This window comes from Eupeodes corollae, chromosome 2 (assembly GCF_945859685.1).
Source record: "Eupeodes corollae chromosome 2, idEupCoro1.1, whole genome shotgun sequence".
Lineage (NCBI taxonomy): Eukaryota > Metazoa > Arthropoda > Insecta > Diptera > Syrphidae > Eupeodes > Eupeodes corollae.
Window position 1 is genome coordinate 128,769,131 of NC_079148.1, and position 12,249 is coordinate 128,781,379.

The 12,249-nt window shown below is 35.4% G+C and overlaps 1 protein-coding gene across 1 annotated transcript in view; it reads right to left on the reverse strand.

Moving 5' to 3' along the window:
• Positions 1 to 1,627: 1,627 nt before the first annotated feature.
• The window catches only part of LOC129945235 (histone-lysine N-methyltransferase, H3 lysine-79 specific), a 30,789-nt gene continuing 20,167 nt past the window's right edge, over positions 1,628 to 12,249 (reverse strand). Inside the window, exons 2-3 of the mRNA XM_056054896.1 lie at positions 4,642 to 5,109; positions 1,628 to 3,883 (exon numbers count right to left, since the gene is read on the reverse strand). Of these exons, the coding sequence (XP_055910871.1) occupies positions 1,953 to 3,883; positions 4,642 to 5,109 (2,399 nt within the window). The 3' untranslated portion in view covers positions 1,628 to 1,952. The remainder of the gene's footprint in view (positions 3,884 to 4,641; positions 5,110 to 12,249) is intronic.

Genomic DNA, 12,249 nt, shown 5'->3' on the forward strand with positions numbered 1-12,249 from the left:
TGGAAACCGTTTTATAAATCCGAGTGTCTTATTTGCCTTTTTAATAATATAGTCAAAATGATTTGTTAAAGTTAATTTTGAGTCAAGAATAATACCTAGGTCAAAAAAAGTAGAGAGTTTAGTCAAATAAGAAGAGTCTAATTGATAATTGAAAGTTAAAACATTTTGTTTGCGTGTAAAACACATTTATTTACATTTGTCTATGTTTAGTTAAAGCTTATTTATAAAACACCATTCGCGAAAACTGTTTAGATCATCTTGTAGGAGTAAACAGTCGTCAAGTGAGTCAATACGTTTAAACATTTAAATGTCATCAGCGTAAATTAAAACAGATGAGTGTTTTGTAATAGAAGGTATTTCGTTAACGTACAAAATAAACAGTAAAGGTCCTAAGTGGCTACCTTGTGGTAAACCATAGTTGGTATACAAATATGATGACCGCTCATATGTTTATAAGTACGACGAAACCCAACTAACAAATTTATCGAAAGCCTTGGGATTTAAGTTTAAAAGTTAATGTTTTATGGCACAATTTATCAAAGGCCTTACTGAAGTCTGTGAAGACACAGTCAACTTGTTTCCGTTTTTCAAACGAATCTAAACAAAAAGAACTGAAATGAAAGAGGTTAGTAACTGTTGACTTATTTTGAACAAAACTGTTATCGACGAACTCTTTCAAATTTCAGGAAAAATTGAAGATTTCAGCGATTCAGTAGAAAGAATATAAAGAGGATAGAATACATAGGATGCGCAATTTTTTTTAAATATAAGAAGGTACACCATCTGGACCAAGGATATAACAAACGTCAAGTTCTGAAGCTTCGCGAACGGTTTCATCTTCAGAGATCCAAAGACTAATTGAATTCAAATAAGGGAAATTTTGTGAGAGGACCAAATGACTCAGCCGTTTGACAGGAGTACGCTACTTCGAAAGTATCTTTGAAAAAACAAAAAAAATTTGAATGACATGCAGTTTGGATACCCGTCAGTATTTCCCTTACTTTTAACATAGCTCCAAAAGTTTTTTGGGTTGTTTTTTGTTTTGTCGGCTTCAGTATTTAAAATAAAGTCATTATAAAGAAAGATCTGCAAGTTTCTGTCGAACTGTAGTTATGTTATGGTACACAAAGCACTCAGACTATACTTTAGGATTGTTTCTTAATAATTAAGAATTATGGAATGAATGCTATTATAATGTCCACTGTGCTTTTTGTTTGCTTAGCATATTAAGACTAGAGGTGTCAGATGGAGTAGGGTATACAAAGGTGCGCCATTGGATTAAGCTGTCCACTATATGGCCACATCGTACTGTAGAATCGGTCTGCTTATCAATGCGTTGTTTGAGGTTGCAAGCCTCTTCCTGAAACTTATATAGCAACGTCATCCGCATAAACAATCACTCTTAAGCCTTCCGTATCCAGACTAGTCAACATTTCATTGGCTACAAGGTTCCAGAGGTTAGAATTCCTACCAAGATTCAAAATTTTACTACACCTGATATTTATTGAACTTTCCAGAAAACGCAATTTTTATTATTATACATCATTTGAATCACCAACTTCGTATATATATGAAACCAAAATCAAAAAAACACTCTTAAATATTTGTATTTAATAAATTAGCATTATTTTTATTTTGTGTGTGTGTATTTTTTTGTTTGTTTCTTATTTTATACAATACTTATAATAATTACACATTTTCTTATCAAATACACCGAATTACTTAAAACATTTCTTTTATTTCTTTAAATTGTAATTTGTTTATCGTAATCGTTTCAAGTTACATTTACGAACATTTGGTAGGTTTAATATTAAGAGCCATATATTTAATAATAGTAATAATAATAATAAAATATAACATCCTTAAAAAATTACAATATCTATAGAGACAAAAAAAAACCGATTAAAAGCCTTGAGCTATACATTAAGTTTTTTTTGTTCTTCAACTATATTTTATAAAAATCCATGTCCGGCCACTTCAGCTGGAATGTATCCTTCACGTCCATCTCGAGTTCTTACATAGAACCACTGACGACGATCTTTGGACTCACGACATTCACATAGAGTGACGATTTCCCCCTTTTTTAGTGTGATACTCTGCGTGGCATAATCCATCATGATAGCGACGAGAGTTTGTCGGAGGCTTCTATTTTCCGATGAAGCTGTTGAAACAGCTTTTTGGCTCATCAAACTTTGTTGTTTTTGGAGTAACTTTGTCTTGTGTTGATGTAGGTACTCGTTGTTTGTGGTGCGGACAGAGGCATTACATGAATTGACTATTGCTGGAGAGGCTGTAGGGGTTTGAGCTGTTATTAGCACTTTACCTGCAACAGCAGCGGCTGCGGCTGCGGCCGCGGCGGCAGCTGCAGCTTGTTTCTTATACATATTCGTTGACTTTAACTGGGCGTAAGCTTTTTCAGTGAGTTTTGGTTGGCTTGCAGCTCGGAGGTACAACTTGTCTACGTGGTGTTCAAGAGTACCGGTCGGTGGAATCCGTTTAAGACGTGGGGTTCGAGCTCCATCCGATCTTGTGCCACCCCGAAGGCGTATCTCTTTTTCGCTATCTGTCATGTTTCCACAGGGACGTGGAAAGACATCGCCGTTAGTATCCCAGCAGGGAGTTGGTTTTGAAGTGGAATTCCCACGTGCTGCTGGAGGTAAAATGCCAAGTGGCAAGCAAGCATTATATCCCACATAACCCTCTTCAGCATGAGGAGTTTGCACATAGAGCCAGTTCTGGTTTTTGAAAACAGCGTTTACCACCATGCCTAGTGGAAGAGGAATCTCTATCTGATAACCTCCAGGGCGGGTTTGGTAGAGCGTGCTGGAGGATGACAATACCACTGGAATATTGCCCGGAGACGCTAGTGAGCATTTCGACAGGAACTCATCTACATTTCGAATTTCGTAACCGAATTTCTGAACTCGATTCCGGTCTCGACGTTTCCTGTGCCTGTGTCGACGATGATGGCCTTCACTGGCAGCTATTAGACTAGGCTCGGAGTAGGTGCCTTTGAGGGACTTGCAGGTTTCTTCTTTCTCGCATTTTTCTAAAACATTTCCGTCACTGACTTTGAAGCATTTCTTCTCGGGAACTTTCTTCGTCTCGCCAATAACAAACCTTCGTCGTAAGGTCGAGTCCGGTGCGGTCGTGGTATCGCCGGACTTGAGGGACATAGGTTGCCTCGATGGTGTGCACACAAACATGAGATCCTTGGACGGTTCTCGTTTCTCCTGCAATTGCTGCTGCAAATTGTGATTGCTAACATACTTCTCCGGGAACAGCTTATCCTGTTCCTTATTATTTTGCTTTGCTTTGAGTTTTTTCTTGAACTCCAGACCTGCCGATAAATTCGGTTTACCATCAAGCCTGATGGTCGACGGATTATTGTTATTTTGATATTCACCATCTTGGTCGTTACTTTGCAGCTGTTGTTGATCCGGTTGTGGTTGATGTTGATTCTGTTGCTCTCTGAGAACCCAAGTCAATGATATACGTGGCCTACGTAGGCTTAAATTCTGACCCATTTGATTCAGCTGTTGTGCTGTATTCGATATCGTTACACATCCTTCATTGATCGATCTTCTTTGGTGATATAGTGTGGGAGTACTTTTTGCTGGAGTGAGTACATTACTTCGGGGGTTGATATTTTGGGAAATTTCATCGATTTCAGCGTAATCTGATGATGAATATTCTGTAATTACTACTGCTGCTGATGTCGTTGCCGACGACGATGAAGGCCGTTGAAATGGAACTTGATGGCGTTTGAATTGACTTCTTCTGCGTCTTGTTCGACTTGTACTTTGGCGTTCAGGTGATGAATCACTCTCTTGGGAAGGCAGTATTAATGAACAGGCGTATAAAAGATCTGGACAATAAGCACCTGAAATGAGAAATGGAAAAAGTTTATGTTAGTTTGGTGAGACGACATGACGGACAGAATCTATATTGAATGATAAGTTATCTTGTGGCTTTTTATCAACTGCGTAGTTTTCTTTTACTTCGAATATTATTTGGAATCAAAAATCGTGTCATTTAGAGACCAAATGGTGTATTTTCATGTTTATTTGATTCACACAATGTTACCGAACAATTCAATGCCAATACTTAATTTCCATGGAAAACAACTAAGTAGCAAAATTAAACGAAACAAAAGGGCTCTTAAGACTTCCTAGGTACTTCTCAGTTCTAGGGACATCATAAGTCCTTAAACCGCCAACATTAGAACAGTTTTCCTCTTTTATTCTTTAATATAGTTGTATGCCCTTTAAGGACTGTCGCAACCATCAAACAATGTCCTATTAATCATTTCAAAGACTCTTCTGTTGAAGAAAAAAAGATATAACTGAGGAAAATCCAGAAGAAAAAGAAGAAGAAGAAGCTTCGGCACTAAACTGTGTCAAGTAGCCAGAGGTTCAACACTTGAAACTAACATTACACAGATTTATTTTCCCTTATATTTTCTACCTACGACAAAAGCTTCTTACATCCAACAAACAATAAAATTTTCTCCAAAAGTAGATTCCTACAATTTGCATTCTAAGTATCATCATCTGTGTAGATTTATCTTTAACCATCTAACCCCCCCCCCCCCCCTGCACAAATAATAATGCTACTAGCTCTCTTTTTGTTAGTCCTTACCATTTACTCGAAGAGCAGCATTCCTCCTTGAGAGTCCATTGTTAATGTCATCGTCCTCGTCGCTGCTATTGTTGTTGTTGTTGATGTTGCTGTTGTTGTTGGTTGTGCTACTGCTGCTACTTGTACTGCTTCTGCTACGACTCCTACTGCTGTCACTACTTTCGGACTCATTATGTCTTCTACATCGATTGTTGCCTCCAGCTGCAGCTAGTTGTGCCTCTGTCCGTCTCAATTCTGGTCTAGGCGGCAATGTCCTGGCATTATATCCATTACTGTGTATTACTTCTGACCGGTTAAGGTCCTGATACTCGGGCTTCCTTGGAGTGTATGATGGTGGAGGTGTCGATGGTAATGGGTTATAGTCCCTAAATGGTGGCACTGTACTAAAATTGACCGAAAGTACTTCCCCAGCAGTTGGACGTCTTGTGATTTCTAAAGGATTTGATGGTTGGCGAGAACAGTTTCGTTCTGAAAGTATAGGTAAAGAAAAAAAACAAAAATTAGTCAAGTAAAACATTTTAATTGTCCTTTGTCCCGTTAAAATCTTTCGAAATTAAGACTTATTTTTTTTCTAATTGGGAGGACTTATAATGACATCCTTAAAATCCGCATTCTAGAATTCAATCAACAAACATAGTCTTTGTTTTTGGGAGGGAAGCAAGTCTGTAGAAAAAAAAAGATCATTTTCATTTTGTTGCCAATTAGAAGACAATTCTTTAATTTTCCTCCCTCATTCTTCCCACTGTTTTATACACAGTGGAAAAAGTATTAAAGGTTGTAAGAAAAAAAAATTCTTTGGAAAGTATGAAGTTGTATAAAGTTGATTGCCTAATTAGTCACCATTATGAGGGTTAAATAGGAAAAAAGGTTTTATATTTTTCTTTTTGGAAGAAGGAGGAAATTCCACACTTTCATGAAAATTTAACACCCGTCTATTTGGTTGTTAGAGAATATTTGAAAAACAAAACGGAAACGGAAAACCTAACGAGTTAATGATGACGTGAGGTTTAATAAAAATAAAAAATAATGTCTTCCATTATGTACTTGGAATTCATGATAAATTTTGGAATCATAGTAATTGCCTTTTTTTGAATGAAGTGTCATGAGAACTTGTTGATATGGGTAATAATGGTACTTATTAGTCTTGAAGTTGGTTACGATTTTCATTTTTGGTTGAACAGATAATTTGTTTTTGTTTTGACGAGTCAAAAAAGGCAGTTTCATTTTAATTATAACCTCAATCAAATCTCAATGGATCCATTGAACTTTTTAAGACTGACAGATGTTGAGATGAGAATAATAAGTTTAAAGATCAAAAATTAAAATAGCATAAGACAAGTAAGTGTTAATAAAAAAGTTGAAAAGTATTTCTAACTGAACTTTCATGACTTTTGAATGAAGTTTAGAAAATTAAGCTGTCAACACTTTTTTACTAGCGGCCATTTTGTGAAGTGTCAAATGATTTATTTATAGTTGGTTTTGTGGAAATTTTATTTTGAAAATCATGGTTCTGTTTGAAATTTTCATAAGCTAATTTTGTTAAGGGATTAAGCTCACTTTTGGTTGAATAGATAGGTGTAATAATTGTTCCGTACTTCTTTAAAAACCAATGTCAATGGTGCCCCCTGAAGAGAGATCGTTACTGACTTCGTTCAACAATTGAACAACCATGATGTGCAGGAGCTGTAGTTTCAACAAAACGGCGCAACTTACGAGTATCATATAGCTCGTGCCACGTTCATTGAAGGAAAAAATTTAACGTCGCTTCACTATTTCTGTGGGAATATCTGAAGTCTCTACGCCGATAAGCTTGAAAGGGCTGATCATTTGGAGGAATACATTCGCCTCGTTATAGCCGATTTACGGACACAAATTTTGGAAGAAGTCATTTAAAATTGGACCCCCAGACTATACTACAACTGAGTTAGCCGTGGTAATCAAATGCCACAAATTATATTTCAATTAAAATGTCAGTTCAAAAACATCTTCTTTCTTTTATTCGATTTTAATTTAATAAATTAATTTATTTAAATTTATAATTTATGTGGTTTTCCTTTGACAGAATAAATCAACTTTATTTATAAAGTGTTTTTCAATAGAGACGGGTTGATTTTGACAGCTCATGTTGGCCGTATTGCTACTTTTCTGTCAAAATATCTTCTCTTAGTGAGCCACTTAATATAAATTAAAATGACAAGTTTAATAAATAAATAAGGTGGCGCAACAGTCCTTTGCGAACTATGGTCTAGTGACTTACAACTCTCGACCATTCCTGTGTGCGAGTGATGCTGTCAGGAATGGTGGGGACCTACAGTTTTATGCCGAATCTGAACGGCTAATTTGAGAGAGCACTTTTTACGATAAGAATTACTCTTGGAGGATTTGTTAATTCCTCGCAAGAGGCATTACCCGTAAAAAAAACTTTAAATGACACAAGCAAGGTTTTAAACCCAAGACCTCTGGCATGACAGTCCAACAAACAACAGTCACTCAAATGACAAGTTGAAAAAACCGTAAAAATAAGGTAATGGGTTACATGGTTTTCATCCAAGTTGACTATTCAAAGTTTGGTGGTCAAATTCAAACTTAGTAAACAATTAGCCAACACTCGTACGTCGACCAAACACAATATCTGAACTTGGGTGTCTGAGATCACAACATGTCGAACTTCACGTCTTGATTTAAGCCTGCATCCATACAATATATATTTGCCCGTGGAACTGAAACCAAACTCAACGTTATGGGTTAGTTAATTGAATTCTAGAGCAATTATAAATTGATCCTAATTTTGATCGCAAAATTACCTTTAGCTATGAGGCCCATTTTTGGATGATAGGGTACGTCAATAAGCAAAATTGTGGGATATAGAACGATACCAATCCACTCGAGATTCACAGGCTGCTAACTCATCTAAACAAAATTACTTTTTGTTGTGAATTTCGGGCTGGAAAAGATATCGGTCCATACTTCTGGAAACTTGATGGCGGTACGTGTGCCATGCTGCTAAAGACACAATGGATATTCACTGTGAAGCAACGTGAATAGGCCACCAAAATCGTGTAATTTAATCAATTTTGACAACATTAACGATGCAATCGTTCAAATTCAGATGGATTTATGCTCCAAAACAGTTGAAAACTGGACCTTTTTAATGCATCCAGCAAAGCCACGGCCGGCAGCGGCCATTTAAACGATTTTATATTCTACACATAACGCCATAATATGGATAAAACCTTAGTGATATGTCATATAAAACTTGTTTAATTGAATTTCAAAATCAATCTACCTTTAATACGGAACACCCTTTATAAATAAATGAAGACAAAATTTGATGTTAAACTGACACCTGTCAATTTCATTTCTGTCAACTCCAGTTTCAGATCGATTGAGAAAGCAACTTTGAGGATAGATTGAATTATTAACAAAAGTTAGTATTTTTTGATCTGAGATCAATTTCGTTAGTCTGAATTAATAAAACAAACAAATATTGAAAAGTCCATTTTCACAATAATTTTATTCAAAAATCAGTTTTCGTGCAAAAGTAATCTAACCTTTTTATGTTTTGACAGATTTGTATTTAAAAAAAAATGTATCAAGCCTTCCATCATAAATCTTAATTACGGTGACATTTAACAAAAAGAGGAGTGGATGCGACCAACAACACGCGTCTTTCGATTTGTCTAGCTTAAAACTTAAACAAAATGTTCATAACAATATTTTGCATGGGATAAATATTTTAAAGTCAATACTTTTCCTTGTTTTCTTAAAACTTGAGTCGAAACCATTTCTAATCGGTTTTTTGTTGTTTTTGTAGGGGTTTTGTTTAAAAAGTTCTCAGTTGAATTTTTTTCAAAATCCATTTTTAGTCGAAAACCAGTTTAAAACAATTTTATTGAAAGTTTATGTTTCTCATGTAAACAAATACAGAACTCTAAGAGGTTTAAGTTATGGAATATTGGGGCTTTTAGTTTAGCTAAAACAAAACTTTTTTATTTTTTTATTTAAGTAGATACTTCAAAACAGACTCAAAAGAGACATAGCTTACCAGCAATTTCCAACCATACTCCCCGTTCAAAACACGTAAACATTCTTCCGACGAAAAGAAGCTTTTATCAAAATGAAGTCTACGGATTTCTTGTAAAATAGGACAAGTTGCTAAAAAATAGTAAACATCTTCGTTTTGGTTTGAGTTGTAGAGTGAACAAATTGTGTCTATGTCAGTTCTATGTGGCCTGTAGTCTAGCTCAAGAGTTTCAGTCCGTATTTTGAATATCAAACTTATATCAAAAGCAGAAATAATTATAATCACCCAAAGTTAAATTAAGATCAGCTATAGGGGATTCCCTAGCCCTTTTGAGATTAGTTTTGTACATTTCCTTATTAACTATTGAATTACAGTTGTAAAAGTATTTCTCCATTCTTCTTTGTTCTATATGCATTTAGATTCATTGATAAATTATGTGCTGTGGCAAGAGCATGCCAATTTCTAAAAGGAGAAAATCCACAATGAAGTGATATAAGCTGGATTTGCTTGTGCAGACTACTATCAGGTCTATGCATAACTTTAATAAGATAGTCTGCGTTGGCCTTTAAATTTCTAACATATATTTGCGGAAGCCCGGACTCAACATATATTGCGTAATTAGGCATGCTACGCGACAGCTGGCAGATTCTTTTGAAAAAGTATCTTTGAATAACTTCCATGTCCTTTAGAAATTGGTATCCATACACTTGGTTCCCATAACAAAAGCAACTGTTCACGGTAGCCTCAAAAAACTTAAATTTCGATGTAGAGTCAGCAAAGCTTCTTGAAAAAAAATGTGACCACATCGAGCTTATAGCTGATTTCGCTAGTACCAGTTTCTCTTTAATATGATTTTTGATATTTATACTTGATGAAAACTTCAATAGTGGTACCATCTAATGTCCAATTTCCACCATTATTATCTGAAAGGTTTTGAGGTGTAAAAATCATAAATTCGAATCGCTATATTGTTTAAGTTTATTTATTTGAAGCTGCAATGTCAGTGGGTTATCAGAGAACACCACCAGGTCATCAGCATAGAGCAAAATCTTCAAAGATAAATCGCCATAGTTGACGCTTCACGGTAATTTATGTTCATTGTCATTGATAAAATGAGCGAACATCAGTGGACTCAATATACAGCCTTGTGAAAAACCTGTTTCGGTATTAAAGGATTTTGACATAGATATACCATTACAAACCATTGCAGACGTGTTTAATAAAAGTTGTTTATAAATCAGAATAAATTTGGTTGAAAGACCAATAACTGCTAGCTTATATAAAAGTGATAGACGAAAAAAGTGTATAGTGTCTTCCTTTTGTCGATAAAACGCCTGGCGACGCTCGTAAGAGCGAAAATTTGATCAATCGTTGAAAATCCCGCCCGGAAACCAGCCTGATATCGACTTATCAAATTATTTCTTTCAATCCGATTCACAAGCCTAACATACAACATTTATGCAAACAGTTTTCTTAGCAAGGTCAGAACTGAAATGCGTTTATAAATTTCTGGTGAACTCGGGTTACCCTTTTTAAATATAGGAAATATTGTAGCCAAATGAAAGTAGCTCGGAAATTTCTCTTCTGTAAACATTTTGTTTAATAACCCCAACACACGCTCGAGAAATTCAGGAGTTGAATTCTTATAGAATTCGATAGGAATGCCATCCAAACCCGCTGCTTTGTTATTTTTCTTTCTGCTTCTTCTCAACCATGAAAAAATGAGAGTCTAGCTCATCGATTGAAACATTTTGCAGGGCAAAACTGTTGGAATTCTGTCCAGGATCTGGCAGGAGTAAGCCTTCATAGTGGCCAGGTTGTCAATACTAATACTTAAAGGCAATGACTTGCTGCGACCTCCCAAAATCCGTACATTGTACCAGAATGAATTTGAGTCCTTACAGTCTACAAGTTTCCTAGCCGCTTTGATTAAATATAATTGCTTTTTACGTCTACACAAATATTTATATATTTTATTCTATACAGTGTAATTTCCCCTGTTTGTTTCGCTGTTAGATTTTAGGTAAGCGAAAGACTTTTCCCATTTATATTTATCGTCATATGATGGTTAGTGCGTTGGACTGTCATGCTAGAGGTCTTGGGTTCGATCCCTGCCTATGCCATCTAAAGTCTTTTCACGGGTACTGCCTCTTGCGAGGAAGTGACAAATTCTCCAAGAGTAACTATTGTCATGAAAAAGTGCTTTCTCAAAATTAGCCGTTCGGAGTCGGCATATAAACTGTAGGTCCCCTCCATTCCTGACAACATTACTCGCACACAGAAATGGTTGAGAGTTGTAAGTCACTAGGCCTTGGTTCTCAACGGACTGTCGCGCCACCCAATTTATTTATTTATTTATCGTCATACCACTTCGATTTTGGACAAAATTTTTGCGTTGCTTTATCTTATTAGTTCAAAAATAGTAACTTTTACAGATTCTATACTTTCTGATAAGCGACCACCAGCATAGCGTATAAGTTGACTTAAGTTTTGTCTATGCACAATAGCCTTGTTATCCATCCATCTTAATTTATTGATAATTGGAGATTCTTCAACTTCTCTATTATTTTTTTCTGAATTGTCTAACTTATCAACTGTCTTAGAATATCAAACTATCTAATACTAATAAATAAATAGTTTATTTTCATCTTGCTAATTAGTAAATTTTTAACATAAATATATAATAAAAGCATGAACCATAAAACCCCAAATAACATCACGCTCCACCTGAGAAGGATGATAAGCTTCAGTTTCCTTATCCAGACTTATATTCATTAAATTAAGGTAAAATATACCTGACAAAATAACCCTTTATTTATAACAGAAATAATGAAAAATATGAAATATATACCCAACTTAACCCACCATTAAAGTACTTTTTCAAATTCTCTGAGTTCCTTCTTGGCTATTTGTTTTTTTTTTTATGTGAAACTTCCCCGTTTTCCCGATTCTGTGTCTATCGAAGGATGCACTTAAATTCCAAGCTTGGGCGAATCCTTAAAAGTCATAAAAATATTTCCACCTTTTGCTGAATTGCAAAAATAAAAATAAAAAAACAGAACCAGAACCAGAAACAGAAACCAAGCAACTGCTGTTAAACAGGAAAACCCTTTCCGTAGTAAAAAGTTGCACTTGACACCAGGACTGTTGTTGTTGTATAAGAGTACCTAGGATTCTATATGGTGTTAGACAAAAATAAATCAAGGAATAACTTTTTAAATTGCTACCAGGATTCCCATTAAAAAAAAAGCTGGAGTAGGAATAGGACCTTTCTTCATATTCTATATATATTTGTCAAAGGTGCGTAAAAATACTAAAACGTGCGCTATCCTATTCGTGAAACGTGAGTCAAGTTGGTGTCGGAGTCGGAGTCTTAACAAAAATAAAATAAAATATGTCAATATAGTCATTTAGAAAAAGGATGTTCACAAGTACCCATGTGATGCTGCCATTTTTCAAAAATAAACTTCCAAGTCGAAGTAACGTGATGTGTACCTTTACCTACTTCAAAGCTACGTATACGACTTGTTGAAGTTGAAGTATTGAAGAGAGTTTTCTTTGGTCTTTATCTATTTTTTTGTTGT